Source organism: Sceloporus undulatus, chromosome 1 (genome assembly GCF_019175285.1).
Source record: "Sceloporus undulatus isolate JIND9_A2432 ecotype Alabama chromosome 1, SceUnd_v1.1, whole genome shotgun sequence".
NCBI classification, from domain to species: domain Eukaryota; kingdom Metazoa; phylum Chordata; class Lepidosauria; order Squamata; family Phrynosomatidae; genus Sceloporus; species Sceloporus undulatus.
Window position 1 is genome coordinate 23295795 of NC_056522.1, and position 25035 is coordinate 23320829.

The following is a 25035-nucleotide window of genomic DNA, read 5'->3' on the forward strand; positions in this document are numbered from 1 at the left end:
AACGTCAGACGCCTCCCATCAGATTTATTTTTCATTATTTTTAAGGTTTTTTACAGCTGTATCTTTCAACCAGCTTTTTATGAGGGGATGGGCAGCTTTAGAGGCAATTTTTATCCTCTCAAATCTGCTAAAGGCCAAACCTTCACTAAATGTGAGTGGTGGCAACAGTGAGCATTTTTAAGTCAGAAGTTCATTTGTGTGTTGTGTGTATGCATTTATATGCCTTACTTTACATGGAACTGTGTGCTTCTTGGAAGCTTGCAGAACACCTCTTATCCTTTTTGAAATAAAATAAATTTCTGTGGCACCGAGCGAAAAACAGAGAAGGGAAGTGTCCTTGTTCGTCTTTGTTTTAATGTCTCCTCCTCATTCTGCTTAATATGTTCACTAGAAACCTGCTTCCAGTCTTTCCCATCTCTCTCTGTAATCCAATTTCAAATTTGTTAAAATTTCTTCTTAAAACCAATCTGCTATTTTGGGAACAGCACTATTACAACCAAAACAAGGAATTGTTTTATTTTTTTTAAAAATGAAATGTTAACGTATCACTTAACAATACTTGCACCAACCTATTAAAAATTGTCCAACAAGACACTGAGTCTAAATTCTTGGAGAACATTATACAATCAAGTAATGTTGGCATCCATTTGTCTTTTCAAAGACATCTCAGGAGTTTTAAGATTTACTTCCGTGACCGTCTATTTTCAAGAAGCAACACTGCAAGCCTATTCCGGAGAGCTGTTATTTTGTTGGCATATGTAGTCATAAATAAGTCTCTCAATTTTACCCGCAAGCTTCTCAAAGAGGGCAGGTGGTTACAATCTTGAATGTTCAACAAAGTGAAGAAGAAGTCGGTCCAAACATCTGTGTTGGGAATCCTGAAAAAATAAGCACAAAAGGTAAACTTTCTGGCTTAGTGGTGGGAAACATCTGTGGAGGGAGGTGTGCTGTGTTGCAACTTGATTTGCTACCAAATTCAGCAATCCAGCAGCAACAAAAATGGCACTTGCATGTTGTGTGCTGTTTTTCATCCAAAATGCTTTGTTTACTCTTGAAGTGCCATTCTTACTGTGAACAAGGCACATGGAGAACACATGACTCATTTAAATAAAAATAATAATAATAAAACAACCACTTTTCTTAACACTGAATTTCAGTAGTAAAACCTAGTAGCACCTGTGGGACACAGGTAGCAGCAAAAATAAGCAAGGATCATATATAGTCCACATGTTGCAAATTACCCACACCTACTTTACTTTTAAAGTATGACACTAACTGTATCCATGATGAATCTGTTTTAAGTGCTCTAGAGGACAAGGCCAGTACTAATGCCTCCCAACCAACCAACCCCCCTCCCCCCCAAAAAAAACATACCTACTTGACAATGGATAAAAAGTTTACCCAGTTAATGTGGTGTTAAATACTGGGTTGCATCACACTTGTTAGGAGTAAATGTTATGCTTAGGGGCAGCTAGAATGCAGCCAGAATGCTATCCTTTATTAGGGGCTTCACTACTACTATCATGAAATAATTCCCCAACTCAAATTAAGCTCATTTAGGGAGCAGTTTACTTGAGGGAGATTTGTCAACATAGGGTTTGGAATTCTTAACACATTTGTGCTCTACGTTATTCAGAGTCTAGGGCAGAAAATCTTGGGAGGTAATTGGAAATTTATAAGGGGAACGTCAGTGAAAGCATCAGTACTAGCACTGACATTTAAAAACTTTCCTAATAGATAGGAAAGATAGTGTGCCTGTCACCACTATGGTGGGGAGTATTTGGCCACTCCTAGGCCAACATTGTAACCAGAATGCCACATTGACAAGTCTGAACTTTGTTCATCCATTCGAAGAAAATTATGAATATTTCAATGCTTCTGCATTGCAACTGCATTCCAGAAATGACAAGGAGGCACTATAGTACACAAATTAATTCTAAAATTAACAGTAAAGTTCTCATTACCCACCTGATCTTTTATAAGAGATCTGAAATACTCCGCTTCTGATCTGATTGTTAGTTGGTGATCCATTATTTTAGTGAATTAATAGTAATGTCATTGTTTTAACAATTGTATTTTATATGGAATTATTTTATTGCTGTAATCCCGCCTCAATCTGCAGGGAGAGGCGGCAAATATGAATAAAAATTATTGTTGTTGTTTCCAAGGTCTCATTGATTACTTAGGCTACATCTGCACTACAAAAATAATAGACAATGTGCTCAGTCCATATAGTTCAACAACGGTGGTCTGCAAGCCTTACTCTGGCGAAAACTGAGTAAGGTTCCTAGAGCACTCCCTGGAATCATTCACATGCACCAGGAGCTCTACAGCAGACAACATATCGATGTGGAAAGTGCTGCCCAAAGGACAGGAAACTTGAGATGGATAGACTTACCTCCTTAAGACACCATCAGGCTTCCAGATTCCTTGCTCATTTCTCACTTTCATGTATGTGCCAAACAGCATGCAGTACACCGTTGCAGCAATTCCAAAATAGTCGGTCTAAAGAAAAAAGGAGGGAATGTATTATGGAAAACTTCATACTTATATCAGCAGAGGTTAAGAGGTAGAATCAGGCATTCCTTATAGTGTCATGATCCAATTATGTGAATTGTCATTTTTAAAAATTCCACCCCTCTGCCAAGGAACTTCAGATGATATGCTTGTACCGCCACTTTGTCCTCATAACAGTCCACTGAAGCAGGTTAGATTGAGAGTTGCTCACTGGCACACACCTATGAACCTATGAACTTCATGACCAAGTCAGGATTTGGATCAAACCCTTGACACTCCTAGGCCAACATTGTAACCACTTCCATGTGAAGAAAATTATGAATATTTCAATGCTTCTGCATTGCAACTGCATTCCAGAAATGACGAGGCACTATAGTTCAAAAATTAATTCTAAAATTAACAGAGTTCTCATTATAGTTTCCAAGGTCTAACTGATGACTTAGGCTGCATCCGCACTACAAAAATATTCCAGGTTGACACCACTTTTAACTGCCATGGCTCAATGCTATGGAATTCATGGAACTGTAGTTTGTTGTGGCGCCAGAGTTCTCTGGGGAAGGTTAATGTCTCAAAAACTAGTTTTCCAGAATCTCATAGCAATGAGTCATGACAATTAAAGTGGCATCAAACTGGATTATTTCTGTAGTGCAGATGCAGCCCTAGACTGTATAATTATTTTTCTTGGTGGTTCTCAGACTGCTTTTTTCCACAATCTACTTGAAAATTCCTGGGCATCTTGGCAAACTGCTTAACAAATGGTGCCTTTCAACAAATCAAAGTACACACATAAACCACTTGCTTTAATAATATTTCTTGTTTCCTGCTGGCGCTCTAGGTCAAGCTACTGAGAAACCTCTTGTGTAATTTTAAGGGAAAATTTCTAGACTGGGCTAGTACTGCAAACAAGGATTTCAGATCCTAGGACAGGGCTTCATTCGTGTGTTCAAAAATCCAGGCTTGATTTTAAAAAACGTTTGAAGTCACATATTTTAAAAAATAAATTGCATGCAGGGTAAAGGGACAGATATTCTCAGCTGTTCTGCCATCTTTTCTTGGGACATGTGGACTGAAATCATGGGCCACCAGTTGTCCACAGGCCACTGTGTAGAATCTCTATTCTCTATCAACTTTATAAATATTACAATATTAACTTTTTTTAAAAAAATGGGGGTGGGGTCCAGGGTATAGGGCTACCTGAAGCCCACAGGTCATGCTTTGCTTGCCTCTGATATAAAAACTACATATGTAATCATACCTGGTAATTCCATGGTTTCTGTGTCATCATTTCAATACACTGAAATCCAGATGTTTCACACTTTCCAGTGAACACCGTCCCGTTGGGGAAAAGAGTCATGTCTATGCTTTGGCCAAAGTCAATAATTGCCAAGCCATGGGACATGTCATCGATGTCACATGTGGTGTTGTCCAAAAACCTTTGTGTTTTAAAGAAGTTAAACGATCATTACCATAGAAAAGTGCAAGAGATCAGGTTTTTAGAAAGACTTTTAAAAAGGCAAACAACTCAGATGTGAAATACTTGCCTTTCCCCAAAAATAAAGTTGTCAGGTTTAATGTCCCCGTGAATTACTCCACATTTGTGAAGCTCTTCTACCATGTGGAGAATTTTGATGGTGAAGTAGATGATGAGCGCTTGGGGCATCACCCTCTCTGTCAATTTTTTGTATATGTTTATGGTGTTCTAAAATCAAAAGAATTAAGGAGAAATTGCTTATACATAATGTACTCAAAAGTAGACAGATGAAGAAATATCGCTGGAATCCTAGGTAAGCTTCCCAGGGAATTAGCACCACGGAATACAGTGCAGTCTGAGTGAAATCTACATATAATTCCGCTCCAAGGTTGGCAAGTTCTCCCATGCAAATCCCACTAAAATGAACACAACCTGCACTTGGAAATGGCAGCACTAATATTTAGCTCTTCAGACCTTTTGATGTACAACTTCTGTTACTACTGCCTAGCATTGTGTCCTGTTGGGAGTTGTAGTCCAAAACATCTGGAGGGCCTGAAGACACACCTTTGACTTTGACCCAAATTCCCATGGTAGTACTAACATCTATTTAGGAATATACTGTACAAATACACAAAGATAGGCTATGTTTGTTTGTTTGTTTATAGCCCTGATATATGACAAGAGATATTATATGCATGTTTATGTTAACTGTTGTAAAATATGCAGAGAGAGAAATAGGCACTGGGGGACTGGATGGTGGAGAGAACACTTTGCAGTAAAGTTTGTGTTTCGGGCAAGTACACTGAGCACTGTCGGCCCTCCCTATCCACAGATTTTTTATCCATGGATTCAAGCATCCACAGATTGAAAATATTCCAAAAAAGTATAAACTACAAAAAGCAAACCTTGATTTTGCTATTTGATATAAGGGACACCATTTTGCTATGCCATTATATTTAATGGGACTTGAGCATCCATGGATTTTGTTATCTACAGGGGATCCTGGAACCAAACCTCAGTGGATAACAAGGCCCCACTGTATATACGTGCATGACCATTTTGACTATACCTGTGTTTTATCTGTCAGAGGATGGTTATCAGTCTCAGATAGGGGGGATGAAAAGTGAATTACTGTGATTGAAGAGCTGCCAAAATTCCATGAAACCTGACTAGTGGGAAATGTCCAGGTGGGGAAGGGAGATAAGACTTGGAATTTTCCAATTCCAATTGCACACCTGTGGGAGGGAAAGGGTTCAAGGGAGACATAAAAGAATGTGTCCAAATCCCATGAAGGGAGAGGACAGCTGAAGCTGTTAGCAGAAAAGGCACTAAAGAGCCCTGAAAAAAAGTGATCAGATTTTAGACTGAGTGAGTCAACAAGCTGTCAGCAGCAGGACTAAAATGGAATTCAATGAAAAAGTAAAAGCTGAAGACAGTTTGCACCAAAGGATGGAGGTAAAGACTGTGTTGGCAGTTGCCTTCAAGAGCTCTGAAAATCCAAGGAAAGCCAGGCTAGCTCCATCCCTTTTCAGTTTATGGGGGGCAGCCACGACTGTGTTGTCTTGCATGGCTTTTGGTCCTTGTAAACACTGAAATTCCAGCTACCACTGAGTTCAAGCAAGTGCAAACAGCCCAACATGTAACTGAGAATAAACTGGGCTGCAGGCTGGCAGGAAAATTGGATATTGATATGATGAAGTGGAACTTCAGCCTGGACACCATTCTAAGTGTCAGTTAAAAGCATTAGCAATTTTATATATATCAGGAATACAGGCAACAAAATATACACTAATATACTAAATCCTATTCTAAAAATAAGGAATTGCTTCCTTAACATTTCTATATGTTTTTTTCTAACCACACCTAGGGGTTAGGAGTTACCTTAATATGGCAACAGTACAGTAGTATCCAGTACTAGGGAAAAAGCCAATATATAAGTGCAGGGCCATCATATTACAGTGGCAGAAAGAGAACTCTATAAGAGTGGTGCATGACAAGCTTTATTCACACTTCGACCAAGATTATGCTTACCAGTAAAGTCCCATAACTATAAAGTTCCCCAACTAAAATACTTCCATTACGGAAGAAGTGAGCAGAATAGAAGTGGATGAACAGATGACGCATGCTTGGTTTCATCCTCTCAGTCAGCTGAGCAACTATGTAGAATTCCCAGGGGTTTGCAGGCTTCTGCACCTACAAAGTCAAAAGATTCATCTTTCAAATAAATGCACAGTAGCAACAACAGTAACTACAGAAGAGAACTGAGTGAAACTAAGATCTTGAAGCCATTTGTGTAAACATGCCTTCCCTAATTTGGTGTCTTTTAGATGTGTTGGATTACAACTTCCCACCTATTTTCATACTGGCTGGGAATGACAGAACACTATAATTCAACACATGTAGAAGATGCCAAGTTGGCAAAACCTCTTTAAAATATGGCTGTGGCATACAATACTTCCAATATAGCCCATTTCTCTAGCCTAAGTCATTGACAATTTTATGTGTTTTTTTAAAAATAACAAATATTAAATAATGATATGCTACTTGGGACAGCATTCCATCAGTTGGTTTCCTTGCGTCTTGCAACATGGACCACTGGAGAACCTAATTGGTGTCAGCTCCTAGATTGTGGGCATCTACGATAAATGGAAACTCTTCAGTGTCTTGATCCACTATAGTTCCTTGATTCCCCATGTGAACATCCCCTCCAATCTGCTCTGGAGGACTGAGGGACTTCTAGAACAGATATAGCAAACTTACAGAGGGATACAGTGGGAGGAACATAGACATTCTGCTCATTTGAGCTTAGCTGTAGTGGTAAATATGGAACCAGACCATTTACCTTCAGTATTACTTTTCTATTATTTTTCGTGTTGTCCATATCAAGAAAAGAGGCTTGATAGACATGGGCAAAAGCTCCTTCTCCAAGCAAGTTGTCAACATGGAAAGATGTGGAACCTGAATAAGGGGTAAGGACAAAGAAAATGAGAAACACAGAGAACAGGCCTCAGGATGAAGGAAAGACTGCCATTAACAGAGTATAGCAAGTGATGAATTTTCCTCCAATTATCTGGGGCCTAATTCTACTCAAATATTAGTAGTTAATTTATCTATCTTATTAACATCACACAATTGACTTAAACAATGTGCCTACCACAAAATAATTGTATCTGTGCAGAGAACATAGTGGCATTCATAATAATCTATCACAGTATTCCAGTTTCCTCATTATTCCTCTCCCTTTTTCAAAATTCTTTGTTTACAAATCTTACTTCAAACCTGAAATCTCAAAAAACATAGTTATTATTCCATAACCATGGGATGAAGCAGACAGGCATGAAAGAGCAGCCAGCCTTGATTGAGGCAAGACCACGACGACTGGGTAGCCCACTCCCGAAGTGGGTCATGGTAGTGGTCTTGAACGGTCTGCCAGCATGAATCTTAGTTCCAGTATCTTGTTTTGCTAAAATGCCACACATGGATGCCTTCTGAGAGCATTCAATATATATTTCCCAAGTAACATGAAACATAAAACGGGAAAGTTGCAAGACTTCTGAATTATGCAGTGCTACTAATAACTATTATAGTATACTGTTGTTATTGTTGTGTGCCTCCAAGTCATTTTTTACTTATGGTGACCCTAAAGCAACCCTATTATAGGGTTTTCTTGGCACGTTTCCTTAGGTGGAGTTCGCCATTACCATTCTGAGACTGAGAAAATGTGACTTGCCCAAGGTCACCTGTGGATTTTTATGCTCAATTAGGGATTTGAACCCCAGCATAATCCATGCGAAAAAGAAGAAGAAGAAAAACTAAGGGGCTTGACAGACGGGCAACTCTGAGCCACCCGTCTTTGCCCTGTGTCAGTGCTGCAGCACCGACGCGCTGCCAAAAAGAAGCTGCCTAAAGTGACTTCTTTTTTTAGCACCCCAAACAGGAAGTGACGTCTGGATGCTGCCCGCCGCTTGCATCATCATGGTAGCCCCTGTGTGGGCAGGAGGCCGCCATGATGGTGCCGCCGGTCAGGAGCGTGTGCAGTTGCTGCACACTCTCAAACCCCAATTTTGGCCCGAGGATGGCACTTTCCGCCTGTCTGTACCGGGCCTAAGTTCTACATCTTGATCTCTTCTTTTACATGATTTATTCTGCACTGTTTGGTTTCTTTCTTTAAATAAATAGAAGCAAAGACACTGAAAATATACCCCAAGAACTGAAAATCTTATCCTATACATCCACTTGATTTCTAAAACTAAAGTAGAAATTGTCAGTATGCTTTCAAAGACATCTTAGCAGGCATAACAACTTCATCCATAAAAGCTGAATTTTGTGCCGACACCTACAACCTCAACTATGACTTCTTTTCATGCAGAGTAAAGTGGTGATATATAGCAGGCTGAGTAGATAAAATCTGTGCTGCATTTGCATCAGAGGTCATCAACAATAAAAATTTAAAAATCCACCTTGCTTTTGCCAAATGCAAACAAGATCCATGTTGAGTCCTGGCATCCAGAAGATTCCACCAACCGACTGACCACTTTCACAAGTCTCATTATCTACAGCATATAGTAAGTTAGGCTTATACAAAGAGTAACACAAACATGGTATATGGATGTTACCTAATTTCACTTCAGCCTTTGGCCTGAGAATTGGAAGACTTGATCCCCATTCATAAGTATTCATGTAGGCACTTATCGGTTTAGACAGTACAGATAGCAGCTGGCGGATTAAACTGTCATCCCAAGGATTCTCAATGACTTTATAAAAGAAGGACATTTGGTTAAGTCATTGACAAGAATCAGGGAAATACAAGACACCATCACTGAGACACATCATTAACCTATGAAATGTCAAACCAAAATAAAGTGAAAGTTGAGTCTCTTAGCCCACCTACAAAGAGCTTCAGGGTCACCGAAACCCACCTTTTGAATGCTCAGATGCAGTAAGAAATCTAAGGGCAAATCACAATATGATTTTTACATCATTTTGGTACCTCTTTAAGTGGTATGACTCCATTCTATAGCATTGTGACATCTGTAGTTTGGTAAGTGTTTTTAATTCACTGCTAAAGAGCTCTAGTGCTTGTCTACAGATAGTTTTAAGTAATTCACCAAGCTATAAATCTCAGGAGCCCATGGGATGAAACCAAGACAGTGTAAAATAGAATCCAAAAAATATAACAGCAACACTCCACCCTCCACATTCCCTAGTGCTGAGTACTGCTACTAATTTATTTTTAAAACAAGCACATAGGCCCACATGATAGGTGAGAAAGGAAAAGTTATCATTAGTCAATTTAAAAAATAAATGATAGCAATTTTCATGCCCTGTAACTAAAACCACACAGATGTGGTATACTGTTAATTTTTTTGAGAAACAAGTAAATTAACAGATACATTAAAATGTATAGATTTTACAAATATGACACCCCCATCAGATACTTAAACAGGGCTATCATATCACCTCTTCTCCAGGCTAAACATACCCAGCTCCCTAGGTCTCTCCTCATAAGACATAGTTTCCAGGTCCTTCACCATTTTGGTTGCACTCCTCTGGACACACTTCCAGTTTATCAACATCTCTTTTGAATTGTGGTGCCCAGAACTGGACACAGTATTCCAAGTGAAGCCTGACTGCACTTGATCTCAGATACAATATAGTACAGTAGGGTTTTGGGTGGGCTTTTCTTTCTTTTTTGTTTTTTGAATCCACAAAAGTGGCAAACAGCAGAACCACCACAGCCACCACCTCTGCTGCTGCTTTTCATAATTTTTTTTAACTAGACTTTAGCATCTATGTATCATGATTCAGTTGCAGTTTTGCAGCTGTGAATAAAAAACCACTACCTTCCTTGACTCCCAGAAAAGACAGAATGTTTATGCACAGGATTTCCTCTTGCCCCCCCAAATTGTTTGGCTGAGATGGTGTACATGGGAATGAAAGGGAAATCCTAGTGGGAGAACACAGGTAGAGATTTGTGTACCATCAGCGATCATACACAAACAAAACAAACAGCTTCATTTATATACCGCTTCATACTGAACTAAGCGGTTTACAACTGTAAGCTAATTGCCCCCAACAATCTAGGTACTCATTTTAGCGTCCTCGGAAGGATGCAAACCTGAGTCACACATGAGCCCCCTTAGCTGGTATTGAACTCGTAACCTTATGGTTTTGAGTAAGTGACTGCAGTACAGGCATTTAACCACTGCACCACCAGGGCACCTTTTTTAGCCTCTACTGTTTTCAGGAAATAAGAACAATAAATAACATTTTTTTAAAAAAAAAATACAGAACAAACAGAAGTACCAATACTGATAAAGAGGTCATAACCGGCTGTTTACTCAAAGCTATATGTCTCCCAAAACTGTTTCTGAGGCCTCCAGCATCCTCAAAAAAGCATTACTCCTAATGCTTCCAATAATTTCATCATGCTTCCCCAACTCTGGCCATTTGAGACCAATACGAGACCTTTTTTCAATAGGAAGTGACATTGCCATGCCTCTCTTGCTGCAGGAGCATCTCGGGATGTGGCAATGTTGGCCCCCCAAGACCATGAAGACTATTTACATTCTCTGAGGTATATCCTTGGTGGTACAACACCTTACCTTTGCCCTGTGTCACTTGGCCTGTAGGTACTGAAATGGCATTGAATGGTGTTGAGGCAAGATGAGCAGCATGAGCAAAATCCGTGAAGTTCTTTGGACTTGGAGCCAAGCTTTTGTTGCAGTGATTAGCCCACACAGTGAAGTCACCTGTCAGGCTCTCAGGTGGTTGACTTACTTCCTAAAAGTGACAAAATATAGAAGTTGCCTCCACCTTTCCATTCAAAGCAGAAAACTGAATTTCATCTATCAATCCTTACTGAAAAGTTATCTGGAGCCAGTGGCAATCTGACTGTGGGATTTTTGGTGCAGTAGTTTTAAAAAGCTAACCTAGCTCTGTTACAAGACATACTTCTTCCAAATGCAGGCCATAGATACATGAGTGCATAGCATAGTTTGGCAACTGGAAGCCACAACTCATTTCTTGTATCACATACACAGGGTAATGTGTAACAAAAATAACCTTGAAACAGCTGGGGGTGGGGGGTGGGGACATAAGGAACAAAAAATAAAATGTGTAAGTGGCATTATATTTAAAAACCAAGAAAACATTAAAAGAACAATAGAATAAATTAGTCAGTATTGCCTAATCTAAAAGACAATTACAGAAAGAGTGAATCTCACAATTCTTGAGTTTTGTGACCAAAATCCTTGAGACAAGAAAGGGCTCTGCTACCAAAAAAGCCCCATTCTCAAGTATCAAGTATGCAGGCTCTCTAGGTGGGAGATCGAGGGCCTCCACTGTGGATCATAAATTACAGGTGTCCTTGACTCAAATCCCAAATAGGCAAATAAACTATCTTAGGCGGGATACAGACCACCCAAAAAGGTCGGTCTCCCGCTGCCCTGGTTTGCTCCACGAGGGAGCTGCAGCAGACAAACCACGTGGCTCCATCATGGAGCAAAAAAACAAAACAAAAAACCCCCCGCAAAAAGCGGGTTCTTCTTGTGACGCTTTTGTGACGCCACAAGGCACCAATAGCGCACTTGCGGTGTCACAATGGTGCCAGGACATGCAGATGCTATGCGTCCATCGTGTCAAAATGGCAGCACCCATATGTACAGGGCACCGCCATTTTGACGCCCTCATCACGTGCGAGGGGCAAGTCGCATCTGGAAGCGTCGCCCCTCACACGTAACGACGGCACCCCATAGGGCCTGTCTGTCCAGCGCCTTACTCAACTGACTATAGCATAATGAAAAAATGAAAAGGTGATTACCAGAAATGACAACACAAGTTCAGAAAGCCTGCTACATCCAATTGTCAGCTTTTTGGACAACTTTCCGCTTTAAGTGGAGAGGTAGATTTTGGCTTTATGAACATATAAACACTTGTTTAGCTATTAGAGCTAAATTGCCTGCTTTCGCTGCCAACTGAAATCTTTTCTGTTCCAACAGGCTTTTAGAAATTGACTGCTAGAGCTTTTAATATAGAGCTGTTTTGCTAATCTTAATGGATTTTAATGTTATAGTGATTTGGTTTTCATTTCTATAGACAATTAACTGCAATTTAATAATATCTTGTTTTTATTTATGACTTGGTAACTATTTTAAGTCTCTGTGTTAAAACTTTTGTAAGCTTTCATAAGTCTCAGTATTGGGGGGAAAGCAAAATGATAATGATGAAGATGATGATCATGCAGAAATTACATGCAAAGGAAAGAATGGCAGTAAGGTTTTGACAAGCCAGGAGAGGATAGGCATATCAACTCCTCTTCTCTCTCCTCAACAAGAAAATTCTGGTTGGCTACTGCTGAAAACAGATGGACAGACTTCTGGGATTGATTTACTTTTTTATAAGAATCAGAGCTTTAAAAATATGTATTTAGATTACATATCCTCCAGCCAACCATGTTGTCTAAAAACTACATTTTCCAACTTCTGAAAGAACTCAGGTGTCTATCAAGCAAAGCTGAATGCAAAATATTGGCTGGAGAGGGTACGGTCAAAATTAAAATGGCTCAGGAGGTAGATTCTATTGCATCCCCTTTCTCATGAATCTATACATACAAGCACTTTGTTTTTAAAAAGCCAAGTTTTAAATTACTGAGAGTCAAAAATTCTTGGACATTTGCTAAACATTGTTTCGAGATCAGCCACTAGATCCAAATCTTTTCTAACACTGCAGAAAAATCCCACTGAAACTCATTTTGGAGAGTAGAGGGATTATACCCCCAATAAAACAATAAATGTGAACATAAGGAGAGCCCTGCTAGAAATGACCAAAAGCCTATTAACATAGTATTGTGTTCACACAGCAGCCAATCATATGCCGTTTGTGTTCCCCAACAACTTAGACGCATTGCCTCTCATGTTTGAGGTAACATACTGCCATCATGATTGGTGGCCATTAAGAGGTTAATCCTGCAATAATTTTATAATTCACCCTTGAAGACATTCAAGTTGGCCAGCATCACTTTCCACTGAATTGAATTTCACAGTTTAATTTTGTTAGGGGCCTTTTTCAGAAGATTGAAAGTTGTTTGAAAAATTACACACTACACAGCATGGACGAGTAACTGGCCACACCTTTAGATGTTGTTGCCTACAACTCCCAACAGCTCTATCGCCCTTGTCAATGGACATAAGGACCTGCAGACCAGCGACATCTGGGGGTCCCAATGGTGTCTTCCCATTCTATACAGACTTCAGAATAAAATCAGCCACTAGATCCCAATGCTATACAATCATCCCTCCTGATTCACGGACTTGGAGCCCACAGTCTCACGCATTCGCAGACAGCAAATGGGGAGGGACAGAATTATGTAGAATCATAGAGTTGGAAGAGACCACAAGGGCCATCCAGTCCAACCCTCTGCCATGCAGGAAATCCAAATCAAACCATCCCTGACAGATGGCCATCCAGCCTCCGCTTGAAGACCTCCAAAGAAAGAGACTCCACTACACTCAGAGGGAGTGTGTTCCTCTGTCGAACAGCCCTTACCATGAGGAAGTTCCTCCTAATGTTGAGGTGGAATCTCTTTTCCTGCAGCTTGCATCCATTGCTCCGGGTCCTAGTCTCTGGAGCAAGAAAACAAGCTGGCTCCCTCCACAATATGACATCCCTTCAAATATTTAAACAGAGCTATCATATCACCCCTTAACCTTCTTTTCTCCAGGCTAAACATCCCCAGCTCCCTAAGTCGTTCCTCGTAGGGCATGGTTTCCAGACCCTTCACCATTTTAGTCACCCTCCTTTGGACACGCTCCAGTTTCTCAATGTCCTTTTTGAATTGTGGCGCCCAGAAATGGACACAATATTTCAGGTGGAGCCTGACCAGAGCAGAATACAGTGGCACTATGACTTCCATTGATCTAGACACTATACTTCTATTGATGCAGCCTAAAATCGCATTGGCCTTGTTAGCTGCCGCATCGCACTGTTGACTCATGTTCAACTTGTGGTCTACTTGGACTCCTAGATCCCTTTCACATGTTGTCTCCTTAAGCCAGGTGTCCCCCATCCTATATCTGTGCATTTCATTTTTTTCCCTAAGTGCAGTACCTTACATTTTTCCCTGTTGAAGTTCATTTTGTTAGCTGTGGCCCAGCTTTCTAATCTATTCAGGTCATTTTGAATTTTGATCCTGTCCTCTGGAGTATTAGCTATTCCTCCTAATTTGGTGTCATCTGCAAATTTGATAAGTATTCCCCCAATTTTTTCCTCCAAGTCATTGATAAAGATGTTGAACAGTACTGGGCCCAGAGCCCTGTGGAACACCACTGGTTACTTCTCTCCAGGCTGAAAAGGTGCCATTTTTTGAGCACCCTTTGGTTTCGGCCAGTCAACCAATTACAAATCCACGTAACAGTTGCCTTGTCTAGCCCACATTTTACAAGCTTGTTTGCAAGAATATCATGGGGAACACTGTCAAAGGCCTTACTGAAATCAAGATATACTATATCCACAGCATTCCCTTCATCTACCAAGCTAGTAATTTTATCAAAGAAAGAGATCAGATTTGTCTGGCATGATTTGTTCTCTGAAACCCATGTTGACTTTTTGTGATTATGGAATTGCTTTCTAGATGTTCGCAGACTCTCTTTTTAATGATCTGCTCCAGAATCTTTCCTGGTATCGATTTCAAACTAACTGGCCAATACTTGTTTGGATCCTCTTTTTTCCCCTTTTTGAAGATGGGGACAACGTTTGCCCTCCGCCAGTCTGCTGGGATCTCTCCTGTTTTGCAGGAGTTTTCAAAGATTATTGCCAATGGCTCCGATATTACATTTGCCAGTTCTTTTAATACCCTTGGATGTAGTTCATCTGGTCCTGGAGACTTAAATTCATTTAGATTAACAAGGAATTCCTGTACTATCTCTTTACTTATTCTAAGCTGAAATTCCCCTATTCTGTCCTCTGCTCCTTTATCCTCAGGATGAGCACCCTTTGCCTTTTCTGAGAAGACTGAGGCAAAGAAAGTGTTGAGTAATTCTGCCTTTTCTCTGTCCTCTGTTAGCATTTTGCCATCTTCTCCACGCAGTGGTCCTACCGTTTCCTTCTTCTTCCTTTTGCTGCGGACCTATCCAAAAAAACCCTTTTTGTTGTTCTTAACCTCTCTAGCAAGCCTGAGCTGATTCTGTGCTTTAGCTTTTCTGACCTTATGTGTGTGCAGGAGTGCGCCACCATTGAAATCAATGGCGACTTGAATATCAGCATTTTTCCAGATTCACCGGGGGGGGGGGGGGGGTCCAGAACAGATCCTCTGAAAATTGGAAGGGATAACTGTATTGGCTGAAACTCATATGAAGGATACAGAACTGCCAATGCCATATTGGGTTGTTGCCTTGAGTGGAAAAAGGTAGGATATAAATTACATAAATAAAATAAAGATACCTTTGATACATATCTTCATTACAAACGCCACATACTTACTGCTGGTTTGGCTGCACAGTCTGCTATGGGACGTTCACCCAAAACTTTGACCTCTGCTGACTTTGGGTGAGATTGTAGAACCCTAGAAAAGAGACAGCACGTCCATCTTTAGGTGAAGCAAATACACAGAGACCTAGTTCACAACTATTTTCAGGAAATCAGATTTGCATGTTTCAGTAACAGAATGCAATAGAGAAAAAAGATCCATTCACATGATCTAACCCTGTATTACACATTACTAGAAATGATCTGGCTTGTATGTTCCCTTTTCGCCTTCTCTTCTGAGTGTGCTTGGAGGGAAGTGCTTAACAGTTGTATGCCACAAGCACTATTTGGTTTATTGAAATTTGTGATGAGAGAATCAATCTCTGTTAACAAGATGTAGTCTGTTAACCAGCCACAGAAGAGAATACGAAAGTTTGTTACTGGCATATAAACTCTGTCTTATTTGAACCAAGACTTATAATATGTGCCTAAAAGCATAAGTTCTTCCTGGCTCATTTCCCCAACTGCCCACCTTAAAAGAGATGGAAGAAAAGCAAACAAAAACAAAAACAAAACAAAACAAAACCACAAACCAGACATGAGAAAGACTAGTCATTATTTGCATGGCAATCTGATATGCAATTTGTGGCTTTTTAATTAGATTTTAAAAATATTGATATTAAAAAAGAAAGAGAAAAAGAAAAGAAAAAAGAATGTGAAGAGAAAGTAAAAAGGGGAGAGGGAGAGATACATAGGCTATTAACAAGGGGTAAGCATGTTGATCAATGAAAATTAACTACATATCCAAAAAATACATTCTGTTGGTGTTGACATCTAAAATATACATTTGTGTATGACTAAAGCAGTGAGATCTTCTCACCACTGAGCAATAAATGGTGAATGTTTAATCTTCCAACCTTGGGTATGAGTATTTAAACAACAGTAAAAGCACATAACATTCAAGCACAGTGGCAATCAGTTATACTCTATGTCTCAGAAATATAATTTAAAAGTACCCCTGAATCTACAAATATCAAATATTTTTTCTAATTCAAAACTAATTAAGTTGCATTACATCTAACCAGGAAGAGGCAACCACTGAACACCCTTCCATCATAAGACACAAGGAAACATTATCTGTATTACATCATCAACACTGAGCTGAAGTGAACAATTTCTTCTTAGAAAGATGTACTGGTGTCCAATATACCTGAAAAAACATTTTTTTACTGAACCAAATGTATTTAACTCTAAGGTTTTGGATACTGAAGCTATTCTCTGTCGACTGATTTGCTCAGGACACTTCAACTCTTTATTCCACTCAATCTTTCTACACTTTTCATCTACTGAGAAAACTCCAAATCTCACTCCTCGGGCTCTTTGAGACAAAGCCTTAATATTAATCCCACACATCACACATACATTTGACTATTTCAACTCACTCTGCATTCTCATCTTCAAAAATTGTAAAAGCAGGTACAGGAACAGGTACAGTTGAAACAGTAGGTTTATTAAAACTGGAAGCCTCACATGGTCCTAAAAGGATAACAAAAAGAAGGGAAAGAAAATAAATAGATTTGGCTTTTTCAAATAAGAAGATAGAGGAGAAGACTGAAGACAAGTGATGTTGCCTCCAGATCTTGTTGAACTTATACTTTCATTCATTTTACCACTGAATATGCAGGCTACAGCTGATAGGAGCTGCAGTCCAACAAGATCTAGAGGATCAAAAGCTGCACACCCACTGATTTATTATATAACCTATGCATGCTAATGTCTGAGTCTCTGGTTATGAACTACATGGGTTTACTTCAATCTTCCCCTGCCACTAAATCCTTGCTTCATCCATGGAAACCTCTGGTGTGCTTTGCAACTCAACTGGATGTTGCTGTGTTTTTATCTGCACCTAATACACAAACTCTTAGGGCCAAAGATTTGGCATTATAGTTGGCCATCAACTTTCACAGGAGATACAGGACCCCACCAAAAGTGGGGAAAAAGTGAAAATTTCTACCCCCCCCCAACCGTATTTAACACATACAGGGTGACTGGGTGGCTGGGCCTGGCTGCAAATATGTTCACTCACTTGCTGGGGCAGGTGGGAAAGGGGATGGGATGGGGGGGAGCAGGAGGAGAGTGAAAGGGGACACTTGTCCCATCACCTCACCCACCTGCCCATCTGCACAAGTGAGCAAGAGAATGTGTACTCCCTCCCTCTTCACACTCCATCCTGTAACCTTTCCTTCCTCACAACAGTGATTGAGGCAATGTGTAAACAGCCAAGCCCAGCCCTCTCACCAGTTTGCTTTACTACCAGCAACATTTGTGTTATCAAAGTTCCTATTAAGTTTGTAGGGCAGCAGGGAAGGCAAGTCTCATGGGTCAGAACTCGGATCAGGATTCAGACTGAAGAGACTCATGAAGATCTCCCAGTTGAAGAGCAGCCTAAAGCCCAAAAAGGGGCAGGGACAGGACTTATCTGCAGCTGACCTGGCCAAGGATGCAACTGAGGAAGCAGCCTGCCCCCAAGTCCAGACTCAGCATATGGACCAGAATGCAGAACAAACGCTTAGTGAGACCCCTTGCCAGGCAGCAGGAGAAGCACTCCTGGTTAGAGCCGGGTGGCTGAAGCCCATTTAAAAGCCAACTCTGGTTGATGCTAGTTGCTGGGAGCAAAGTGTCTGCTTTCTAGCTGGGGTTCTTGTTGCATGACCTCTATGACATCGACCCCTAGACTACTTGACAACCTTGCTTGATTCTTCAGTCCTGGTCTATCTAACGAACACTGCTTGCTTTCCCAAATCTGAATTGGCCTTGACTATGCTTTTGCCAAATGGACTCCCAAAGGCAAGGATGTTTACTGAGCCCTGTTAATACTGCTGTTGCCTGAGTTATCTCAGAACTCTGAGATAACTAATTCTTCTCTTGCTCAGTCTGCGAGTGTGTGCTAGCTGAGCCAGGACATTGGCAGCTTAACTTGCAAATATGGCGGACAACCATATTGTCTTTCTCCTGTGTACTCTGATGTAACCTCTGGGTTACTTTCTGTTATAAAAAGGCTTCTTGAACATAAAGCAATCTAAAAACATGATGGAATTTTAATTTTTTAAGACCACACAATGGGCAAATAAATTCAATTAAAGTTCCCCAAGGTCTCTCAGGGGTGCAACTGTGGCCTTCAACCATCACCCAGCTCTGGTTTAGATAATCTGAAACTTTCATCATCAATTTGAGAAAGGTTCTGGAATAAACTACTAAGTTGCTCGTTATTTTTAAAAGGTACTGAATTGTCTTCTTGTAATTTTTTACAAAATACAAAATAATTAAAACAAAATAATGGACCAAGAGAGATATCTAAAAGGTCTTCTCTAAGGACTGATCATGATGTGCACTGATTCTAATCAATGGAATGCTTGGTCGTAAGATACTCATTCATCTTTCCAACTTTTGGCATTAGGAATGTATCAGCTTATTCATAGTTTAGAACTAGCAGTACTGGCTGGAGGGCCCTGGGAGACACAATTGAAAAAGATAAGTTTTCCAACTTCTAAATGCTGGTAATAAATTGACTGGAAAATGAAGGTTCATCAGCCTGCTATATCCAGTTGTTGTATTTACCTTTATTTCTACAGAATGCCTCAAACTCATCTTCCTCATCTTCCTCTGAATGCACAGTGGTATCTCTCAAGGAAGGTGCTTGGAACACATCCATAATGAAGCCTGGCAAAGCAAAACAAAATAAAATTAAATAGGGTCAGTAGAAAAGTAAATCCTGAACACATTGGAACAAGAATGTAGCCTGCTGAGAGGGTACAGCTCACCATGCCTGTTGCTTGATTTCAGTACCATGGCAGAGGTTGTTGTCCAAAACTTTACCTTCAAGAAGTTCCAGGTTCTATCTTGCTTATCAGCTTCTTTCCACCCACCCAAAAGCTCCCAATGGCTTACACTTAAAAATGAATGCAAGACTGAGCACTGTAACTTACGGTTTATTAAGTCTAAGCCTATATGCAAACACAGATTATCTTTCTACTCTGAAAGCCAGACTAGTTGGCAATATTTAACTAGAAGTAGCAGAAAAGAAGCTTCAGTAATGATTCAATGCAAGGCCAACCAAGAAATATTGGAGGCAACTAGCCCTTTCTCTGATGGAGAAATTCTTATTTAATGTAATCCACCATCAGCACCAAAATTACCAGACTTCTGAGCATATCCATGGTGTAAGGCAGCAATCTTAAGTGCATGGCTGAATCACCTAATTTAGGGCATTCTTAAAACTATCTAAATCAGAATGACAGAAAGTTTCCAGCTGCATCCTGGTGAAGTTTTTTAAAATAAGGAACCATATAGTTACCCAGAGCCTCTTTTGTGTGCACAGTAGGAGATGGCTGCACTTTAGATGGAGTTGCTTGTGTAAAGCTTGATGTGTTTGGAGTTGGCTGATGATTCTCAAAGATACCAGAATTGTTTCTGGCACCTGAAGTTAAAAACATAAAAAAGGCAGAATACTTTAAGTCGGCGTCAAGTATATACTTTAATAAAGTCAGTCCTCCACATTTGCAGCTTTGACTTTTGCAGCATCGACTATTCACAAATTTGATTAACATGTTCTCTCTAGGAATCTCTAGATCTTCCAACATGACTCTACAGTCAACTTCCACCAAAATTCATGCCAGAAGACCTAAAGATTTCTAAAGAGAACACTTCTCTAGACATCTGTAGGTCCTCCAGCATAACATCCTGCAGATGTTGACCACAGAATTACAGTGGAGGACCTAGAGAGTCCTAAAGGGGTATTCTCTCAGGGGGGAAAAATATTTGTGATTTTTCAACTTTCATGGGGTCCTGCGCCCCTAACCCCAGTGAATATGGAGGGCCCACTGTACATGCTTTAAGTCTGGGGCATTTACTTCATACATGTGCTCTCTTACTGTGGCAGAAGCGGAACACCAATAAAAGTGAAGTATAGCAAGATTATCCTTTAGTTTTAGATCTCCATCACACTATTTTTCTTTTTCCACTACAATTCTCAAAGGGATGAGTTATTTAAGTTGTAATTTATAGGACCTGTTTTACTTCAAAACAATAACTAGCAAGATGAACACTACCTCTGAAATTATCTTATCAGACTTCTCCTACAACCTGTTTAAGTTAAAATGAGAGAATAAAATCCTTGGCCTGTTACAGACTGCCAAAATAAAGCTGCTTCGGGTCTCTTTGGAGGTATGCTGTTTAAATGATGCATGCATCCTAAGAATCTGGAAGCTGCACCAAAGCTGCACTCCACTGCTTAGGAATGGAGTGTGGCTTTGGCGCGACCTCCGGACTCATTTAAACAGCATACCTCCAAAGAGACCCGAAGCAGCTTTATTTTGGCAGTCTGTAACAGGCCATAGTTTCTCCAGCAAATGAACAGACACCAATGACAGAACAGATCTTCTTCCACCATACAGCTTTCTCTGCCAACGATTCCTACAAGCCTACCCTCCCAATTCCGTCTGAGACCATCTCCCCCCCTATTGTCTTTGATATACAGTAATTCATGGTTTTAATAGTTTATTATAAGTTTTTAATCTTGTTTGAATTTACTTTTTTAATATGTATTTTTAGATGTGAATTTTTAATTGTTCTTATTGTCTGTTTTTAACGATATTGTACACCGCTTTGATTGTAGGAAAAGCGGTTAACAAATAAACAATTTATTATTATTATTATTATTATTATTTATTCTGCTCTGGAGTTTTCGGAGCTGATTTGAGGTTTGACAGAAAGAAAGGAAGCATCCTAATTCATGAGCAAAAGTCTATACAATATCAGATTGTTTCCCTTTTTATATTTTACAAGGACCAAAATACCCCAGAAAAACAAAGAAAAAATCTACACAATAAAGAGAGAAGTATAAGTACCAAGACAATCTATACATAAAAACTTCAATGAAAGTCAACCAAATAAAGTAACAATCTGTATGCTAAGCATTCAAGCACAGAATGAGCAGTTAAGGTCCTCAGTTCACTGGAATAACAGAAGATGGGCATTTCTCTTTTCAGTATTATTCATCTTTTAACTACATGCTTCTGTTCATACCCATCCTACAACTTACCAAAGGCTCGTGATGTAAGGGCAATATAAAATGCAGATAAACACCACATGATGAGGGGAGACCCTATCAGTCTTAATGTTGCCTTTTCAGCCCTGTGCCTGTCTCCACAATGTTCATATATAAAGCAAGAAACATACAAAGGAGCACTAGGTATTCACAGATGTAGGCCCTCCATACAAATTGAGCTTTTTTTCACAGTTGGGGGACATGATTGCTTGAGCACACATAGGATACTACTTTCACACATTTTGCCTAATGTGCAAACGTTGCAGGAGGGTCAGGAAAATCAGATCATTGCCATTCGATGTGGTTTTTAATCATGTGAAAATGGATCGTGTCTGGCTCACGTAAGCTTCACTGATAAGGAGCGATTTGGACTGAGGTCTTCTCATTCCTAGTGTAATACCTTAACTATCACAGAACATGGTTAACAGTATTATGCACTGGTGCTACATGATATGATGCTCTTATGGCTAATGGTGTCTCCTTTATCAAGGAGTCTGAACTGTGCTGGATATCCAGGCTAGTAGCTGGAGGACAAAAATGGCCAATTTATACCAAATTAGCCATATTTATGAATAGGCCAACTTCCTGCCATCTTACAGGACTCACAGACTATTGGAAAAGTAGAAAAGCAGATTATTACCGCATCTCATATCCATGGAAGGCTGCAGCTTCTGATGAGAACTGTTCAAGTGCCTGCACAAAAAAGGCAATGTGTAAATTTTTTCCAATGTCAGTACCTTTCTAAAGCAGCCTAATACCTCACTGGGGGGGGGGGGGGGGGGGATACTAAATATAATCAATACAAACCATTAATTTTTAGGGAGTACTCAATATAAATGCAGAAAAAGGGAGTGAGATGGTTGTGTTTCAAAGTTGACCAATGTCAATTACTTCTGTTGAAAAACAAATGGGGTGGCATTCTGTAGCAGCTGAGACCATATAATAATACTATTCAGTACAGTATTCATTAATGTAATCACCAGCTTAGGAACAATACAGGATCTTAAATTATGAAGTTTGGCTTAGCATTCTGTTCACAGCTATAAACTGATTTCCCGGTTCACATGAAAATAAGAAACAATAGTCCATTAAAGGCTTTCTGGGGGTTTTGCACAAAAGAGGAAAAGGAAAAGAGACTATGTAGATATGCAAAAGTCTCATGTATTTCAGCTTAAATTAGGGCACTTTGTAGCTTCTAAGATGCACCTGAGGTTCTGATCCCAGACACTCCTGGGTGATTCATTCCTGAGATGCGTGGGTGGAGTAAGTTTTGCAAAAAATAATAATAAATGTATAAAAATGTTATTGACAAATAACAATACACAACATTGGAATACAAATACAAAAAAAATTAAAGAAGAATACAACCATATAGAAATCTGGTTTTTACTTACTGTTCGCTGTGGTGAAAACTGTGGGAGATGAAAGCACGTTTCTGAGGTGGCTGGACAGAATCCTCACAGCTGATGTGAAGGCTATGCATACTGTTCTCACAAGCCTCCAAACCAAGCTTAACTTTGGCTGCAGCCCTTTCACCTTGTGAGGTTATGTGCTGGAGATTTTCATGAGGATGCAGAGCTAAATGATCTCCTGCTGATAGCTCATCAAAAACTGATAGTTGCTGGTGGTTTATATTAGGCTGTAGAAAAGTATAACCTTCTGCTAAAATTTCACCAAAAACTGATTGGTGGTGGTGGTTTTCAGTAGGCTGCCGAATTGAAGCATCTTCTACTGTTGCCCCATGAGAAACTGATTGCAATTGGTAATTTTTGCTAGGCTGAAGAGCTGTAGCACTGTTGACTGATGCCTTGCTGGTATCTTGTTGGCGACTTTCACTGTGTAGCAGAACAGCACTTCCTGCTGAACGTTGATCTTTCCCAAAATTCAAAACGTTTTGTGGATATTGTCCTGGGAAAGGTTCTGCTTGTTCTAGACAACACTGAACTGTGTCGATTTGTCTATGCAGGCCACCCTTATTAAGGAAAGAGAAAAGCATTTTGGCAAACAGGATCTTACACTGCATCCTGGTTTATAACTAACTATGATTTTTAGCTGTTGATGAATTGTTATTTTATTTTTATTAATGTTTATTAAATATTTACAAACTTAAAAGTACAATAAATCCTTCTTGTTCCAGACTTCATAATACTCTTTGTACATTTATTTCCCCTCCCCACCTTCTTTCAAACTTCTGCATCGTTACTGTTCTTAACAGCTATTTCTTTAATATTTTCCAAAACACTTAAGATTCCTTCCTTTACCTCGCTATTCTAGTAAAGCTAAGAATGTGCAGTATCTAATCTCTTTAATCTTATGTCTACAAAACTTATCATAACCCTTACTATTAAACTTTATTCGGTATGTATCTTCTCTAGATTCTGTGCCTATTTCCCAATAACCAACTGAAATCATTATTTCCTTTTTCACTATTTACCGGTATTTTAACTATTATTTCCTTGCTTTATAGAATTCTAACAATGCTTTCCAGGTTCCTTCTTCTTCTCCTATCTCCTCTCTTAACTCCATCGTTATTTTTATCCATTTCTATCACTTCTAAACACTTTTCTAACCATATTTCTATACTTGGAATGTCTTTATTTCTCCAAAATCTGGCCACTGTGACTCTTGCTGTAATTCTTGATGCCGTTAGCATATATAAAAGAGGTTTCAATTTTGACCTTGATTCTTCCTTCTCTACCATGTTCAACAGACAAATTTCGGGTGTTAACGAGAATTCTATTTGCAATATCTTTTGTGTACACTTGTGTATTTCTCTCCAAAATTTATTTATTTCTGTACACATCCACCACATATGATAAAAGGTTCCGACATGTTTCTCACATCTCCAGCATTGACCTTTTTCTTTTTAAAATATTTTAGCCAATCTGTTCGGGGTTAAATACCATCTATACAGCATTTTGTAAAATTTTTCTTTCATATCTGAACATAAAGTAAACTTTAAGTCTTTCCCCCATGCTCTTTCCCAGGCTTTTAAAGGTATATTATGCCCTAAATTTTGTGCCCATTGGATCATGCAGTGTTTGATTTGTTCTTTTTCCAGTTCTATTTTCAACAGCAGATTGTAGTATTTTGAGATTTTTTCCCCCTTTCCTATCCATTAGGATCAAATCCAGTTCCATCTTATTATTAGTTATGCTATATTGTTTAATATCCCTTTTATACCTATCATGTAATTGAAAATAAGAGAACCAATGTATATCGAGCCCTTCTAACACTAATTCTTCCTTTGTTTTTATCCTTACATCATTCCCCTTGTCCACTTTCAAACTATCTTTGTACAGTGGTACCTCGGGTTACGAAATTAATTCGTTCCGCCGCCGCTTTCGTAACCCGAAAAGCCTTCGCAAGCCGAAAACCCATAGGCGCTAATGGGGAAAAGCCGCGATTTCATGTGAAATAGCGCCGAAAAGCACCAAAATTTTCTTCGTAACCCGAAATAACCTTCGTAACCCGGAAC

At 39.6% G+C, this 25035-nt stretch overlaps 1 protein-coding gene across 1 annotated transcript in view; it reads right to left on the reverse strand.

Moving 5' to 3' along the window:
* Window positions 1-501: 501 nt before the first annotated feature.
* Window positions 502-25035, reverse strand: part of BUB1 (BUB1 mitotic checkpoint serine/threonine kinase) — a 47257-nt gene continuing 22723 nt past the window's right edge. Inside the window, 14 exon segments of the mRNA XM_042454136.1 lie at window positions 502-878; window positions 2399-2505; window positions 3773-3950; window positions 4059-4216; window positions 6020-6181; window positions 6831-6946; window positions 8605-8742; window positions 10594-10771; window positions 15467-15548; window positions 16894-16987; window positions 19070-19171; window positions 19806-19928; window positions 22198-22250; window positions 22952-23529. Of these exon segments, the coding sequence (XP_042310070.1) occupies window positions 683-878; window positions 2399-2505; window positions 3773-3950; window positions 4059-4216; window positions 6020-6181; window positions 6831-6946; window positions 8605-8742; window positions 10594-10771; window positions 15467-15548; window positions 16894-16987; window positions 19070-19171; window positions 19806-19928; window positions 22198-22250; window positions 22952-23529 (2265 nt within the window). The 3' untranslated portion in view covers window positions 502-682.